At 40.4% G+C, this 18,184-nt stretch overlaps 1 protein-coding gene across 1 annotated transcript; it reads left to right on the top strand.

Moving 5' to 3' along the window:
- Positions 1–1,100: 1,100 nt before the first annotated feature.
- Positions 1,101–18,134, top strand: sephs3 (selenophosphate synthetase 3). The gene is made up of 8 exons (XM_034172076.1): positions 1,101–1,463; positions 5,824–5,927; positions 8,385–8,492; positions 8,737–8,891; positions 10,391–10,481; positions 10,603–10,702; positions 10,933–11,145; positions 17,136–18,134. The coding sequence occupies exons 1-8, from the start codon at positions 1,187–1,189 to the stop codon at positions 17,384–17,386; spliced, it is 1,299 nt and encodes a 432-aa protein (XP_034027967.1). The 5' UTR covers positions 1,101–1,186; the 3' UTR covers positions 17,387–18,134.
- The last annotated feature ends 50 nt before the right edge of the window (positions 18,135–18,184 follow it).

Genomic DNA, 18,184 nt, shown 5'->3' with positions numbered 1-18,184 from the left:
AACCCTGGTCTAAATACGAGTAGTTCACTACTATCCCACAGCGATATGTGCAACACAGACACTGTGTACTGGCTCACTGATTACCATTAGCATTATTCAGCGCAGCCCGTTAACCGCTATTTATCCCTGTTTGGCAGCCGGCTCCCAACAATGGTGATGTGAAAATAAAAGATAATGATGAGAAGAAATATTTCTGTGCTAATTCAGAGGGGTACTATTCTCCATAAGTGCAAGAAATAATGTGAATAGTCAGTTTTAAATAATGAAAGTATATAAAAATGTTTGTCGTAAATGTTGCCTGTCTACATTACCTCAAAACAGTGTTAGTGTATTATTCCATGTTAGAGGTGGGTATACTCTTGTTGAAAAAGTTAATGATTCTGTTTATGTGCCTGTGTAGACCTTTGATTACAGCACTGCTTATCCTAGATCTTACACCTGAACATTGACCCCTCACAGACCTTTCTGTGGCTCTTTTTACCTGTGGCACCTTGCCGTTTATAAGAATGTAAGAACGTTGAGGTTCCGCTAAAGTTTGTGTGAATATCGTTTGTCATTTGGTGCAGAGAATATTGTTGGAAACTGTTGAACAAGTTTTTCCAAATAAACCAGTTATTCGTGAACTCTGACTTGATTTTTTGTGCAGTGGTGAATAAGATCCAAGTGGTACAAAGGGAGAACGCATTTATAGCAGCGTGGAAACATTGGTTCACTTTACCAGCGTTTATTGTAATACCTTTTTGGTGTAGTATTAAACACAAAGTATGACATTTTCATATTTTTGCTGATTATGGAAATATACAGTCTATAAAATGATAGTGATAAACCTGGCAGGGATGCCGGCTAGTAATTGTCAAGTTAACGAAAGGTCGTACCAGACCAGAAGTCGTCAGTTGCGTGTTCAAAATAAATACTTCGCACGGAACTCCTCAACGATTCCCGGAGCTGTGTTAGTTGTATGGTATAAAACGTTTCATTTGAAATTTCCACATTTTATTTAGACATGCACATTACGAACTCAGGAACGCATGTGGTACCTTTGTAGCTTTAAACAAATTTTATTTTCAAAGTTCGGACAGGAAGTTGCGTCAGCGTTCTGGTAAATTTTACGTTGCTTCCCCGCTGAGTGACTAAAGCTCCATTCATCTTTTTATTTGTTGAGGTGTTCGAAGTGCTTGGTGCAGGCATGTCAGACTCTACTTCGCCACCTCCCACGGCAGAGGCTGTGGACAATGAAGGATGTTTTCCACCTGGTTACAAGCCTTTTAAACCTGAGGAGCACGGCCTGGAGCGCGGCTTCCGCCTTACTGCTTATTCGGATCTGAAAGGATGAGGCTGCAAGGTCCCGCAGGAGGCTCTGCTCAAACTCCTGGCGGGACTGGAGCCGGACCGTGCCGATAACACGGAAAAGGCCGGAGACCAAGCGGGGGATTTTGTTCAACAGTTGCCCGGTCCTCGTCTCGGTAAAACACGCTGTACTATCACGGTGTTCTGAGGGTTAATATTGACGTTGGCATTAACAGAGCTAACTTTGATACAACAGCTTGTTAGAAACGCATCGGTCGGAGTGACAGTTGGTTGTTAGCATTAACTGTAGCTAACTGTGCTAACTCATTTTGACAAATGGCAACTTGAGCAACGCACAACATATTTGTGGCGGTTCAAAATGTATATGCATTTTAATAGCTTTGTTGGCAAATTTATTCCAGAAAAGAACCAAGTTGAACCAGCGGTCAAATGAGGTGTTATATGAGAGCTAGCAGTGACTCAGCAGAAATATTAGTGCTGCCCTCAGTTCAAAAGTTCATGGTCAAGTTGCAAACTTTTACTCGTGGAAGTCGTTAATCTTTTTCACTGGTTGCAAAGGTTATCCAGTTTTGTGGAAAATTCTATGTAATGATCAGGGTTATCTGTATATTGTAGCTGTGGATTAATTATAGCTAATTTTCTTTTTTTTTATGGATAGATTTTTTTTTTTTTTTTTTTTTTTTTAAGCAGTCGGTTCCGCCCATTAAAAGATCAAAATGAAAGCAAGTTTAGGGAGAAAGAGGGTCTTGGGTGTTCTTAAGTAGATTTCCTCAAACGTTTAAGTAAATGTCTGTATTAGGCATGTGAATCTCATCACATAGCAATACATGTAGGTTTACATGACCATAGTGACAACAGAGGGTTTTCATGTGACGTATCGGTCACGTCATTTTGTGTCCCGCGGCCATTCTGGATTATGACGCGGTGGCCGCTGTGATACACTTCGTGCTTTTGGCGAACAATTGCAGAAGCTTCAACGTCGGTGTGAAGAAGCCTCACGGCACCGTGGCGCTGTGAGAGATCCGCCGCTAACAGAAATCCACTGCTCCCAGAATTTTATTTTATTTGGCAATAAAATCATATAACAATACATAAAAAATACTGCAGAGGATAACACAAGAACGCTTCCAATACGGATGCTTATTTACATTGTGGTCCTCGAGCACCGAGCTGCTGATCCACAAGCTGCCCTTCCAGCGCCTGGTGAGAGAAATCACTCAGGACTTCAAGACCAACCTCCGCTTTCAGAGCTCCGCTGTGATGCTCTGCAGGAGGCCGGCGAGGCTGACCTGGTCGGCAGCTTCCTAGTTCACAGTATCGCAGTGTGACACTGTCGGCCAGTTCGTTACATTAACACTAAACTCACTATATGGTATAAGATATGGATCCACTGAACCAACTGCTACACATCTATCACGATAAATAGCTTTATCTTGAGGATTTAAAGCATCGTAATATCCGGACATTCTCTCCATTTTTCTATCACGCGCCAGCCTCCTTGTAATCCAGAATGGAGACGGCACCTGTCCTGCAGCAAATCGGTCACGTGATTGACAACCCTCTATACGATGCCATACCATTCACTCCTGTTCCCTATTCGATGCGAATTTATATGCATTTGATGCCGATTCAATACCACACAAGGCGATACGATTTGGTGCGACACGATTAGGGATGGGTATTGATAAGGTTTTGACATTATTGATGAGATTCTTTGTCTTTATCCTTGTCAAATACCTTTTGTGAATTTTCTGTGCACTAAAAGTAGGCTTTACAGGTTTTCTGTGTCAACATTTTATTGAGTCTTAAAGTAAATATGAAATTGGTCACTGGATCCTTGATCTCTGGACATAAATAAAAATCAATCAAATCTGTACATGGTTACTGAATCCTTGATGTACCTGGTGGATCCTTGATCTCTGAAAATAAATAGAAATGAACAAAATCTGTAGTTTTGTCAAAAGCATTTCCTTTCAGGTATTAATGGCACAAATGTAACTCCATAGACTGAGCTGAGCTCTTCTAGCCGGCTGCTACACGTCAAGATGTAATTCATAAAAAAAATGGAGGATGTCTCATTTTGGGTGGAAAAAAACCCCAGATTTGGTTGGTTGTAGTTGTAATGTTTGTATTATAACGTTTGGAAAGAGGTGTCATTTGATTTAAAAACGACGATTCGCTCTGAAGTTATTAATTCCGACCGAAATCTGCGCGGTGCTTTGGAGCTGTGCACTTAATCCCACAAAACAGAGGATATTATTATCAGCATTTCCTATACCTGATGGACAACTTCAGTTTACACATGGGCTGGTGCTCATGCCAGTGGACTTGCCGCTTCTGAAAACCAGTGAAGCAGAGAACCAGTGAACAGTGGGCCGAAGCGCTGCTTCATTGCTTCAAGGAGATCCGCTGCATTCTGCTATCAGCGTAGAGAGATAATCATTTTCTCGATAAACACTCTCAAAAATAACGGCCGCTCTGGTGTCCTGAACTGTCCATGGTACATTCAGTGTACCTTGGGAAAAAAATCGATGCAGGCAGCGAGCGATGCAACACTATTCAATCCGTCAATTGAATCGTTGCACACTAAATGAATCAATGCACTCGCATCGCGCATGTTTGTATCTACAACCCCTGGCAAAAATTATGGAATCACCGGCCTCGGAGGATGTTCATTCAGTTGTTTAATTTTGTAGAAAAAAAGCAGATCACAGACATGACACAAAACTAAAGTCATTTCAATTGGCAACTTTCTGGCTTTAAGAAACACTATAAGAAATCAAGAAAAAAAGATTGTGGCAGTCAGTAACGGTTACTTTTTTAGACCAAGCAGAGGAAAAAAATATGGAATCACTTAATTCTGAGGAAAAAATTATGGAATCACCCTGTAAATTTTCATCCCCCAAATTAACACCTGCATCAAATCAGATCTGCTCATTGACATTGACCCTATGTGTCTTTTTGCAAGGAATGTTTTTGCATTTTTTGCTCTATGGCAAGATGCATTATCATCTTGAAAAATGATTTCATCATCCCCAAACATCCTTTCAATTGTCCAAAATATCAACATAAACTTGTGCATTTATTGATGATGTAATGACAGCCATCTCCCCAGTGCCTTTACCTGACATGCAGCCCCATATCATCAATGACTGTGGAAATTTACATGTTCTCTTCAGGCAGTCATCTTTATAAATCTCATTGGAAAGGCAACAAACAAAAGTTCCAGCATCATCACCTTGCCCAATGCAGATTTGAGGTTCATCACTGAATATGACTTTCATCCACTCATCCACAGTCCACAATTGCTTTTCCTTAGCCCATTGTAACCTTGTTTTTTTCTGTTTAGGTGTTAATGATGCCTTTCGTTTAGCTTTTCTGTATGTAAATCCCATTTCCTTTAGGCGGTTTCTTACAGTTCGGTCACAGACGACTCCAGTTTCCTCCCATTCGTTCTTCATTTGTTTTGTTGTACATTTTTCGATTTTTGAGACATATTGCTTTAAGTTTTCTGTCTTGACGCTTTGATGTCTTCCTTGGTCTACCAGTATGTTTGCCTTTAACAACCTTCCCATGTTGTTTGTATTTGGTCCAGAGTTTAGACACAGCTGACTGTGAACAACCAACATCTTTTGCAACATTGCGTGATGATTTACTCTCTTGTAAGAGTTTGATAATCCTATCCTTTGTTTCAATTGACATCTCTCGTGTTGGAGCCATGATTCATGTCAGTCCACTTGGTGCAACATCTCTCCAAGGTGTGTTCACTCCTTTTTAGATGCAGACTAACGAGCAGATCTGATATGATGCAGGTGTTAGTTTTGGGGATGAAAATTTACAGGTGATTCCATAATTTTTTCCTCAGAATTGAGTGATTCCATATTTTTTTCCTGTGCTTGGTCTAAAAAAGTAACCGTTACTGACTGCCACAATCTTTTTTTCTTGATTTCTTATAGTGTTTCTTAAAGCCAGAAAGTTGCCATTTGAAATGACTTGAGTTTTGTGTCATGTCTGTGATCTGCTTTTTTTCTACAAAATTAAACAACTGAATGAACATCCTCCGAGGCCGGTGATTCCATAATTTTTGCCAGGGGTTGTAGATACCAATTTGTATCAATTAAACTCCACATGCCTAGTCTGTATAGGTTTAATGGATAAATGTCAGATTCATGCATTGATACTATAGGGAGTTGTTTTTTTGTTTATTACCAGTGTTACACTTGTCTTAAAAGAAGAGGCAGCTTGTTGTCTTTCAGCAGGTTTATTCGGCTGACAGCATTCCTCTGCATTTCCACTGATCTCTATATATTACTGGATCGCTCATTGGCCAATATTTTTGAAGCAAACAGGCCGCCATATTACCACTCCGATGTCCCGCTCCTGAAGGCTCTTTTCTATTAATCTTTAATGAGGCGCATGCAACTTGAATGTGCCATAATAATGAACCAACATAGAAAACAACATAGAAAATTCTAAAAGTGTTAGTCACATTTAATGGTGGTGGTGTGTTTACAGGAATAGGGTTGGATTGTTGTGTGATCCCTCTGAGGCATGGAGGACTTTCTCTGGTACAGACTACAGACTTCTTCTACCCTCTGGTGGAGGATCCATACATGATGGTGAGTGTCAAACTGATTTTAGAATGTAATTCTGTGGCAGGGGGATGTTATTATCTTGTCTAATGCCTTTGTTTAATCTGCATTTAAATAACTTGCTTAACCCTCTGGAGTCTTGGGTATTATTGAGCATTTTGAATTACTTTTGGTTTTCCCTTCATAATTTACCTTAAAAACAGTTTACTTGGCCTTGTTTGGTGTCATTTTTTTTTTTCAGCACAACCTCACCTTTGTGACTTTAGAGTTTTTCTTTCATTATGACATATTGCATTAAAATAGTGACCCTAAATCCAGCCCAAAACCTAAAATTCGAATAAGAAAAAAAGTAGTTTTTACTGTGAAAACCAGAAATATGTTTAACAAACCATTTTTATAACTTAGAATGCAAATATGAATTGTAAATGTCAAAAATCTATGTAAAAATGTAGCACAATAATTCACATTAAAATGCAGGAAATGCGTCAGGCTTTTTTGTGGCTATTTACATGCAATAAAATGCCACAGAAATTATATTTGTGCTACTCTGTGGGGGGAGGATAAAAATCCTGTCCAGTGCACATCAGAAGCCCAAAAAATTGCTTTCTCCAATTAAAATAAATAAAATAACTGAAGCGCTTGCTCAACATTCATAAGATGCCTTATTTTTACAAACCAAACCAAAAAAAAATGTTTCTCACAAACAGAATTTCATGTTAAAAATATTTCTGAAAATTATTTTCCTTTTGAAGCAAACAGAGGTTTTAGGTTATGTATTTACACCCACAACCTTATTTACAGGTGATGTTGGTGATGATGTCACTCCTGTTTGTTTCTTTGTTTGTGAACAGCCTGTAACCCACAATTTTTCATATGTCATTATCAATTTTTTTTTACAGAGGATTCATATCCTGATAGGCAAGAACTGATTCAGTTTTCAACATCATAGGTCAGAATCTTGGAAAATTGTAAAAATCACTATCTTTAACATTGAAGGAATTTTCAAAAATTCTGTCAAAAAGGAGGATGGTATCATTTTTCAACTGACAAAGTTCGATCTGATCCAGATTACAGATTTTATAGCTATTCAACATTGAAAATCCCATTTAATGTATATTTTACATTATACGAGGTCTTTTATAAACGTATCCCACTTTTTGCAAAAACCTGATGGGTTTGAATCACGTGTGCTTGCATGAGCCAACCTTGAACCTTTGTGCGCATGCGTGAATTTTTCATGCCTGTCGATTGCGTCATTTGCTGGCAAGCAGCATTTGAGTGAGGTCGTGTGTTGTGCTCTCGGCGGATTTTCATTGCAAGGAAAATGGCGGAATGACTGGAGCAGCGCTACTGAATTAAATTTTGCCAGAAATTGGGCGACAGCCAGGTGGAAACAATTCTGAAGATTCAGACGGCTTTCGGTGACAATCCTATGGGCATCACACAGATTAAGGAGCGGTACAGCCAGTTTAAAGACGACCGCACCATGGTGGAGAGCGAGCCACGCTCCGGTCGGCCATCAACATGCTGAAATGACCAGATCATTTCCAAAGTGAACGCTGTGGTGATGCTATCCGAGAAATTGCGGAAGAGGTGGACATCAGCACTTTTTCGGCACATTCTGGACTCTGCTGGACTCCGAAAAATGATGCCCACCTCTTCCACAATTTCTCGGATAGTCACACGACTGAAAAGCCACCGAAAGCTGTCTGAATCTTCCGAATGGTTTCCACCTGGCTGTCGCCCAGTTTCTGGCAAAATTTGATTCAGTAGCGCTGCTCCAGTTGTTCCGCCATTTTCCTTGCAATGAAACTCCGTCGAGAGCACTACACACGTCCTCACACAAATGCTGCTTACCAGCAACTGACGCAGTCGACAGGCGTGAAAAAATTCACGCATGCGCACGAAGGTTCAAGGTTGGCTCATGCAAGCACACGTGATTCAAATCCATCAGGTTTTTGCAAAAAAAAAAAAAAGGTAGGATACTTTTCTAACAGACCTCGTATCTTAATCAAATGTGCCCCATTCACTGTCATATTTGTAAGTGAGGTGCAGACTGGCACGCACTATCGCCTGACAAAGTCTGATCCAGATTGTGGATTTTGTGGACATTTGAGTTTAATATTGAAAAGCCCATTTGATGTATATTTTGCATTATATCTCAATCAAGAGTGCCTCAGTCACTCATTTTTCTGTTATGGATTAACCTGCACCACCAAAATTGGATGGAGGTTCCAATTTTTTGCCTGTTTGTCTATCTTCCAGTTATCAGTCGGAAACTAAGTGCCAAAAACCAATGACAAATTGTGCGTTGTAGAGATAACCAATGTTCTGTGAAAATGATCTGAAAAACAATTCTGAAACTGAAAAAAGTTGATAAATACCTGCTAAAAGACAGCTCATGATATAGAAATGTCATTGAGCCAATACACTTTGGATAGTTTGTCTTTCCTGAAGTAATTTTTCTCTTTGTATATCTTTCAGGGTAGGATAGCTTGTGCTAATGTCCTCAGTGATCTTTATGCTGTGGGAATTACAGAGTGTGACAACATGCTGATGCTTCTGAGTGTCAGCCAGAAGATGAATGAGAAGGTACAGTTTTGAACCAAAGTCTTGATTTTTAATTTGTAGCTGGCAGTTTTTGTGATTTTTCAAAATTAGTCGAGTTTAGGTCTGATCCACACGCTACCTGTAGTGGTTTGTCTTCCATGATGCCAGAGCTGTTACTTGCGATTTTTTTTTTTTTTCTTTTGTGTATTTTGTGGACTCTAAAATGACATGAAGTAATAGCTTGTATCTTGCGATAATGCTACATGTGTGTGCTTGTGTGACCCAGGAGCGTGAGCGTGTAATGCCATTGATGATGCGAGGATTTAGGGATGCAGCAGAGGAAGGAGGGACTTCGGTGACTGGTGGCCAAACTGTGGTCAATCCCTGGCTCATCATCGGAGGAGTAGCTTCGGTCGTCTGCCAGCCTAATGAGATTATAATGTGAGTTAAATAAAACTGCTGACATGTCTGTAAAGCCGGCCCTACACTACACGATGATGCTGCCATGTTATAGATGCATCACCACAACACAGAGGTGTATTACAGGAGAACTGAACACGTATCGGTGTTTGCCCTTGTAGTCCACTCCACGAGGTGGAGCAGAGGAGGAGAGAGACAGCTGTGCAGCAGGTTGTGGTCTCATCTGTGATCCATGCAGATACCGGGGGGAATGAAGTGCTTGAAATGTTACTGTCTCCTCCTCCACCCCCCACCCCCCAAATTTTTTTGCGCAATTTAATTGATTTGTTCTGGCCTCTTATTAATTTGTACACTGACTGTGCCAAGTTCACCATGAAAAATTGTTTGACAATGAGTGACAGATGTTACTGTTGTGTAGTTTGGTAGATAACAAACACGGAATGCCTTTATTAATCACAGAATAGTGTTTTTTTTTTTTTTTGTGCTCGGCTGCATGCATATAAGAATGAGTGTCTTGGCTGTATACGCTGCCAAATTTATTCCCTGCGTACAAATTAACCAAACCATTTGGTACTTTGTTTCCCATAATGCTCCTGGTGGCCCCCTGCGCTTCCCAGAATGCACCGCAGTGCCAGCAGAGTTCCGGCGTCTTGCAGCGTATGTAAACGATGGCAAAGCGAGGATGTGGATGGTGTTGATCCAGCGAATTCATGGGCGATTATGATGATGACACGTTCTCCCAAGTTGAGAGGGTTATCTAGAGGAGGTGTAGCACCTGTGATGGACTTTTGCCATGCCCTGATGTTGTCTTGTTGTCCATACTGTGCAACATTTGTTTACATTGTGCCCTGAACAGGAACTCTGCTGAAACTGATCTCTCGCATGAGTCACGGACCACGAGGCAGCGTGAGATTCACAACTGCAAAACACCAAATGGAATGAATTATATGTCACATGCATGCATGGCCACTCCAATGCACCATGGTTGGACAAATTAATCTGTGCTCCTTTTAGAATTGGAGTCCTTTCAGTGCACACCATTATGTCCCCCCCCCCCCTTTATGGGTCATGTGAACATTTGTCACGGGTGGGTGCATTATTATGTGTGTATCACATGCAAATGCAGTCTGTGCATGTTCCTGCGCTGTTCCTCTCTGCCTTTTAATAGCGTATGTAAAACCATGCAATACATGTCATGATGATACGGTGCCAGTTAAATTGCAGAACTTTTGAAGATGCTCAAACTGCTGTGATGCTCTCTTATCTCAGCAGTACATCTGCAACAATACTGTCTGTGTTTCTCTGTGGTCTCAGTGTGAGGCATATTCCTGTCACATCACTGTGTAGTGTGTGCCCGGCTGAAGATAGTTTTTGAATGCAATTTCGCTCTCTAATTCTTAAGTAAATCCAAGCACTTGCATAGCAAAATAAGTACTGTTACTGAATTTAACTTCATTGCTTTGTTGTGTATCTTTCACCAGTATAGAAAACAATACAATATTTGTGTGTTTTCCTTCCAGGCCAGATGGCGCTGTTGCAGGCGATGTCCTGGTTCTGACTAAACCTCTGGGAACACAAGTGGCTGTTAATGCTCATCAGTGGCTCGATCAGGTCAGCCGCTAATGTGTAGCTTTTCACTGTTTCACAATAGAGGTTTTACATCTCTCACTCTCTTCTTTTTTTGAGTTCACATCTCTGAATCTTTTTTTTTCCCTCCATTTGCCACCACCAGCCAGAAAGATGGAACAAGATCAAGCTTGTTGTTACCAAAGATGAAGTTAAAGAGGCCTATCAGGAAGCCATGTTCTCCATGGCAACGTTAAATCGCACAGGTACACGACCCTTTATTCTTTGTGCTGAGGTCCTTCCATCAGTGATTTATTTATTTTTTTGGTGGGGTGGAGTCACCTATTCCTTTCAAAAATTCTTTGGATTTTGGAGCTGTGATTTAGTATTGAATAAGAGTTGTTTTTGTTTTTTTTTGTTGTTGTTTGTTTAAGAGAGTTGGGTTTCTGTGTCTTTTAAATTTGTCTTTTGGTTTTGTTTGTTTTTCTGTCTTCAGCGGCAGGTCTAATGCACAAGTTCCAGGCCCATGCGGCAACAGATGTAACTGGTTTTGGTTTGCTTGGCCACGCCAACAATCTGGCAGCACAACAACAAAATGAGGTGTCCTTTGTCATCCACAACCTGCCAGTCATAGCCAAAATGGCAGCCATCAGTAAAGCTTGCGGAACCCTTTTCAACCTGATTCAGGGTACATCAGCTGAGACGTCAGGTATGTAGGCTAACAGTATAGAATGGTACATTGACAAACAAGTCTTACCTCTATGTTCTCAAAACAATATGTACACAGCAATACTACTTTCTCCCTTCAAAAATTTGAAGTTGGACATGACTTTTTTTTTTTTTTTTTTTTTACGAAGACATTTGCCCCTTAAAGTCTTAATAACACTTGTAGCATTTCTAAACTTTTTTTTATTCTTCTATTAAATTTTCGGGGAAATGAGATCATCAACTTTATGTATGCATATGTATGATTCATTTGTTGGTGACTTTTGGAAACATTCATTGAACATTTTTAAAGGTTTTTGTGTCTTGTTAATACTTGTCACCAGGATAAAGTGTTTTTGATCGGGTGCTCTCACTGCTGTGTCAGCTTTGTACCAACTTGACTACAAAATATTTCATCGGACCATGTCTGTAATGACCGCTGTTGGGGTGTTAATCTGAGGGCCATTTCATGAAGATGAGGTTGTTGTTGTCCATTCAGCTGCTCCCGTATTGTTCGGGGTCACCACAGCGGACACAGTCAGATCACATCGGTGTTTGGCACAGGTTTTACGCTGGATGCCCTTCCTGATGCAACACCAGTTTTACCTGGAGAAACACACACAGCCGCTGGTGTTCCGAAGAGGTTTCCCATCCAAGTACTAACCAGATCCTGCACTGTTTAGCTCCTGAGATCTGACGGGATCAGGCTGACACAGAGCAGACCACCTGCATTTCATGAAGCTGAGGTAACAGATTAAAATGTGATTTTCTTTCCAGTTATCCAGGGTGATTTTAGGTGTAACCATTTCACGAAAGCAGAAAATATAAATGATACATATATTATCAAAGATATTTATTTTGTGTCCTGCTGTCGCCAAAAGCATGCGTCACGTCAGACACGTAATCTGCACCCCAATTAATGTTATGATGACAACCTGTAGCACTAACTAAAATCCTGTCACCATGGAAGACAAAACAAACAAACTAGAGCACAGCACTCGTAGAGCTCAAACCTCCGCCAACACTAGTTTCCAATTCCATAAATTTTTACCCTGGAAAAAATTTTCAAGGTCAGTGTCCTGTTAGATGTGGCTTTTCATAAAATACATTAGTGTGATCAAATGTCAGGATAATGTATTTAGGTCATGCACTTAAAGATCTTTTGTGGTTTTAGGTTTGTTTTTTTTGTTTTGGTTTTTTTTTTTCTGTTTTTGAATTCTTGTTTTCACAGAACATTGGTTATCTTTGCTATGCACAATTTGTCATTGGTTTTTGGCACTTGGTTTCCGACTGATAACTGGACGACAAACAGGCATAAAATTAGAACCTCTATCAAATTTTGGTAGTGTAGGTACAACCCCAATTCCAATGAAGTTGGGACGTTGTGTAAAATGTAAATAAAAACAATAAAATGATTTGCAAATCCTCTTCAAACAATATTCAATTGAATACGCCACAAAGACAAAATATTTAATTTTCAAACTGATCAACTTTATTGATTTTGTGCAAATATTTGCTCATTTTGAAATGGATGCCTGCAACACGTTTCAAAAAAGCTGGGACAGTGTTGTATGTTTACCACTGTGTTACATCACCTTTCCTTCTAACAACACTCAATAAGCGTTTGGGAACTGAGGACACTAATTGTTGAAGCTTTGTAGATGGAATTCTTTCCCATTCTTACTTGATGTACGACCGGTTGTTCAACAGTCCAGGGTCTCCGTTGTCGTATTTTGTGCTTCATAATGCGCCACCCATTTTCAATGGGTGACAGGTCTGGACTGCAGGCAGGCCAGTCTAGTACCCGCACTCTTCTACTGCGAAGCCACACTGTTGTAACACGTGCAGAATGTGGCTTGGCATTGTCTTGCTGAAATAAGCAGGGACGTCCCTGAAAAAGACGTTGCTTGGATGGCAGCATGTGTTGTTCCAAAACCTGGATGTACCTTTCAGCATTGATGGTGCCATCACAGATGTGTAAGTTGACCATGCCATGGGCACTAACACACCCCCATACCATCACAGATGCTGGCTTTTGAACTTTGCACTGGTAACAGTCTGGATGGTCTTTTTCCTCTTTTGTCCAGAGGACATGACGTCCATGATTTCCAAAAACAATTTGAAATATGGACTCATCAGACCACAGCACATTTTTCCACTTTGCATCTGTCCATTTCAGATGAGCTCAGGCCCAGAGAAGGCAGCTGTGTTTCTGGATGTTGTTGATGTATGGCTTTTGCTTTGCATGGTACAGTTTTAACTTGCACTTGTAGATGTAGTGATGAACTGTGTTAACTGACAATGGTTCTCTGAAGTGTTCCTGAGCCCACGCGGTAAGATCCTTTACACAATGATGTCAGTTTTTAATGCAGTGCCGCCTGAGGGGTCGAAGGTCACAGGCATTCATTGTTTTCAGCCTTGCCGCTTACGTGTAGAAAGTTCTCAAGATTCTCTGAATCTTCTGATTATATTATGGACTGTAGATGATGGAATCCCTAAATTCCTTGCAATTGAATGTTGAGAAACAGTTGTTCACAAAGTGGTGATCCTCACCCCATCTTTGCTTGTGAACAGCTGAGCCTTTTGGGGATGCTCCTTTTATACCCAATCATGACACTCACCTCTTGCCAATTAGGTGTTCTTTGAGCATTCATCAACTTTCCCAGTCTTTTTTTTGCCCTGTCCCAACTTTTTTGAAATGTGTTGCAGGCATCCATTTCAAAATGAGCAAATATTTGCACAAAAACAAAGTTTATCAGTTTGAACATTAAATATCTTGTCTTTGTAGTGTATTCAGTTGAATATGCCAAACCAACAAAATTAATTTTTATTTTATTTAACCTTTATTTTACCAGGTAAGAACCAATTCTCATTTGCAATGGCGACCTGGCCAAGAGGCAGCGTAAGCAGACAGCACAAAAAACATAACACAAACATTCATATAAAAAGACACAATGCAAAATAAACAGAATCACCAGTTTACATCAAACCAAACAGGTTAAAAACAGGTACACTGATCATGGACCAGAGAATGCAATGAATTTTTAAAGGTACTGATTGAAACAAACGAGCTGAGTTTAAGTGATAACTGTAACTGATTCCAGTCATTTGCGACGGAAAACTGGAACGAGAAGCGACCAAAGGAAGTACGGGCTTTAGGGACAACTAGATTAATTAAACTGCTTGAGCGCAATGTACGGGAAGAATTATGGATCAGAAGAAGAGAACGAAGATATAGTGGAGTTTTCCCAATTAGTTTTGTAGATGAGAAGGTACCAGTGGACCAGTTTGCGGGAGTGAAGGGAGGGCCAGTTGACTAATGAATACAGGTTACAATGATGAGTGTGACATGGAGCACCAGTAACAAAATGGATAGCAGAATGGTAAATAACATCTAATTTGTGAAGAAGGGATTTAGCAGCAGACCTGTAGATGACGTCTCCATAATCAAAGATGGGGAGAACTGTCATCTTGACCAGGAGGTGTTTGGCAGAGTGAGTGAGTGAGTGAGGATTTATTGCGATAAAGAAAGCTTATACGGGATTTGACTTTTGTTAGAACTGTATTGATATGATTCGAATGTGAGTGAACTGTCTAACCCAGGGGTGGGCAATTAATTTTTACAAGGGGACACATAGTGAACCTGAATTATGTCCGAGGGCCACACCATCGATAACTCAGCTGTCTCCATTACAAATTTTATAAAAAATTACGTATTTAATAGCTTTTATAGGTAATTTTTATTATTGTAATAATATGGAAATATACCTAAATAAACCTCTCTAATGATTTACAACACACAAGCTTGACATTTTTAATATATGTAATAATAATCACAGACCTCATGAGGGCCAGACAGAGACATGCAAAGGGCCGCGTGTGGCCCCCGGGCCGCAGTTTGCCCAGGTCTGGTCTAACCAATGCCTCACAGATGTGAAGAAATCATGAAAAACTGTGGTTATACAACTAAATAGTAGTTTAGTGATTCACAGGATTGCTAAAAAAGCAGTTTGAACATAATAGTTTTGAGTTTGTAGCGTCAACAGCTACTATTATTGTGAACACCCCCTTTTCTACTTTTTTTAACTAATAGCCCAATTTCATAGCCTTAAGAGTGTGCATATCATGAATGCTTGGGCTTGTTGGATTTGTGTGAATCTACTGGTACCTTGTTTCCAATGTAACAATAAGAAATATACTCAAAACCTGGATTAATCTTTTTAGTCACATAGCACTACTATTATTCTGAACACTACTGTAGGTTGAAGAGGATTTGCAAATCATTGTATTCTCTTAATTTACATTTTCCACAACATCCCAACTATATTGGAATTGGGGTTGTAAATCCATAACAGAAAAATTTGTGACTGAGGCACTATTGATTGCGATATAATGCAAAATGTACACAAAATGGGCTTTTCAATATTCAAATGTCCACAATCCAAATCAAGTTTTGTCAGGTGATAGTGAGTGCAAGTCTGCACCTCACTTTCAAATATGAAAGTGATTGGGGTGCGTTTAAGATATAAAATATACATTAAATGGAGTTTTCAATGTTAAATTTAAATGGCCACAAAATTTGTAATCTGGATCAGATCCGGTGTCGCTGACTGAATCCCCACCCACACACACAAAAAAAAAAACGGCCCGCCCTGCCTTCGCTGCATGTGCATCATTTCAGAGCGTCAGCGGCGGTTCAGATTTTCACCTCGTTTCTGCTTAAAACTGCACTCAGTCATCAGCTATCTCAGCGACAGATATCTGAAGCTTTTGTACAACAATCATTTCTACATAAATTCAGCATTATTTCATAATAAGGAGAGACTGATCAGAGTGCCACAGCAGCACGTCTGATGTCAGAAAGAAGTGATGGAGGGATTTTTTTAATTATTATTACTTAGATACAGAGAACAAACAATGCAGTAAAAATTTGAATTTGGGAAATTCCCCTTGTAATATGATTTAACACATGTTTATGGCACTCAGTTCATGTCATACTCGTGGATTCTTTTTTTTTTTTTTTTTTTTAATTGAACACAAACAGAATATAGAAAAATGTACATCTTCTCATAGGGACTACACACTTTCATACAATAAGTGTTGTCAAAATACAGAGAAATATAAAGTAAGAATTACAAAACATAAAGAAGAAAGAAAATGCAAGGACTACCTGGAAAGGAAGCAAAATCTTGGGTATAATTCAAATAAGCAAGAAACTAGATGTACAGTATATCTCCACAGATCTTTCCAGCTATTTTGTTGGAGCAGCAAGACAAGCTGCACATACAACCGACAAGTCCTGGGCCTGGTTCAGTTTAGCCACCACATACCCAACACTTGGCGGACGTGCTGGTTTAAAAAAATGATTTCAGCTGACACCCCCATCCTCCAAATGCTTTGTGCTGACACTATCACACTTAACCTCATACAAACTGCAGGCGGAAGTAAGTGGCCACATTAGAATTTACAGTATAACATTTGAGTGCTGTGAGGCCATAAATTAGCAATATGACCACCTGAGGAGGGAGGAAGTAACTATCAAGTTCCTCTCACATCTTGGCGCCTTCAGTCTCAAGTTGGCGTGTCTATCATGATGTGGGAGTTGACTTGAGAGCTGCAATGCCAAAACAATCGAGAGACCTGACAGTAACTCTGCGCCACCTCTGGTGTCCACACTCACAATTCATGTATGACGATGGCAGGCATCTGTACCGCAGTGGAGCTGAAATAAAACGGTCACGATGTGTTTATGGTGTAGACTTTTAAGCTGTATCAAAGAGCTTAACAAAAATATCATATTAACTGTTTAGGAATTGCTGCCACATCTTTTAGGATCCCCCCCCCCCCCCATTTGCCCTTTGACTATCTGACCTCAGAATCAGAGGAGGTCATATGAGGCAGGTTTGTTTTAGAGTCTGTGTGAGAGTGAAGCAGTTTCTTACAGTAACCTTCAGTTGTGACCCTGCATTTCCTCCCTGCTCCTCTTTTCTCCAGGTGGGTTACTGGTGTGTTTTCCCAGGGAGCAGGCAGCCAAATTCTGCTCCGAAATGAAGAGCCAGACCTCCGGGGCTGGTGGCCAGGGTTCAGTGGGCGGAGCATGGATTATTGGCATTGTGGAGAAAGGTGACCGCCGAGCTCGCATCATCGACAAGCCGCGTATTATCGAAGTCCCACCCAGAGGAAGCCAAGGAGCAAATCAGGACATCAGCAACACTAGCCCAGCCCCCGTCTCCAACCTGTCTTAGATTGCCTCACCCAGCTAATGCACTCCCGTGCCTTTTTGTTTTCAGTCTTGTTGCAATTTTCAGCCTAAAGGTTCAGCACAAAATCACCGCCATCTCCTCCTCCCAGTGACATAAGGACGAAACAGCATGTCTGTACACATCTGTTTAAATTTGACCATTTTACAGTTAAATTCAGTGTGATTACATTATATTGCTTCATGCTTTTTTAAAAACTTGCTTATTTATAAAAATTCCTGACCATTGAAAAAAGGTGGGGGGTTTCTGGAAAACAAAACTTTCCAGACATTCCAAACCATTCTTTCCAATTTCAGTAATGAAAATGGATTATAAATGTGATCATCTCTTCAGTGAATGTGGTGGGGGGTGGGGGGGTGTGGGGGTGGTGCATGGGTTTTTGGGAAGGGTATCTATTTTTGTTTATTTGGCTTTGTTTTGGGATTGAATTATATTTATATCTTGTGTGGGGGGGAAAAAAATAACTGGTTCATTGGGACCTGGCTCCACCCACCCAGGCCAGAGGAAGGGTTGAGCAGCTTTCTCTGAGCCAGTGGGCGGAGTCAGGAGGAATGCCTTCCAGCACTAAGTCCCTCCACTCCTCTGCTTTATGAAGCTTTGCCTGTTAAACCCCATTCAGCGGGGGCGGGCAGAGCGGATGTTTGCCTTTGGATTGGGGTCGGGCTCATTTGCTGCAGGTCTCAAGCTGTTTGTAAAGTTTTCACTCTAAATAAAATCACTGAAAAATAAAATGATTGAATGTGTCATGTGAAAGTCATGGACATGATCTTAAACATTTGTATT

This window comes from Thalassophryne amazonica, chromosome 6 (assembly GCF_902500255.1).
Source record: "Thalassophryne amazonica chromosome 6, fThaAma1.1, whole genome shotgun sequence".
NCBI lineage: Eukaryota > Metazoa > Chordata > Actinopteri > Batrachoidiformes > Batrachoididae > Thalassophryne > Thalassophryne amazonica.
Note: the sequence above shows the minus strand (reverse complement) of the source record. Positions and strands in the feature narration are given on the sequence as shown.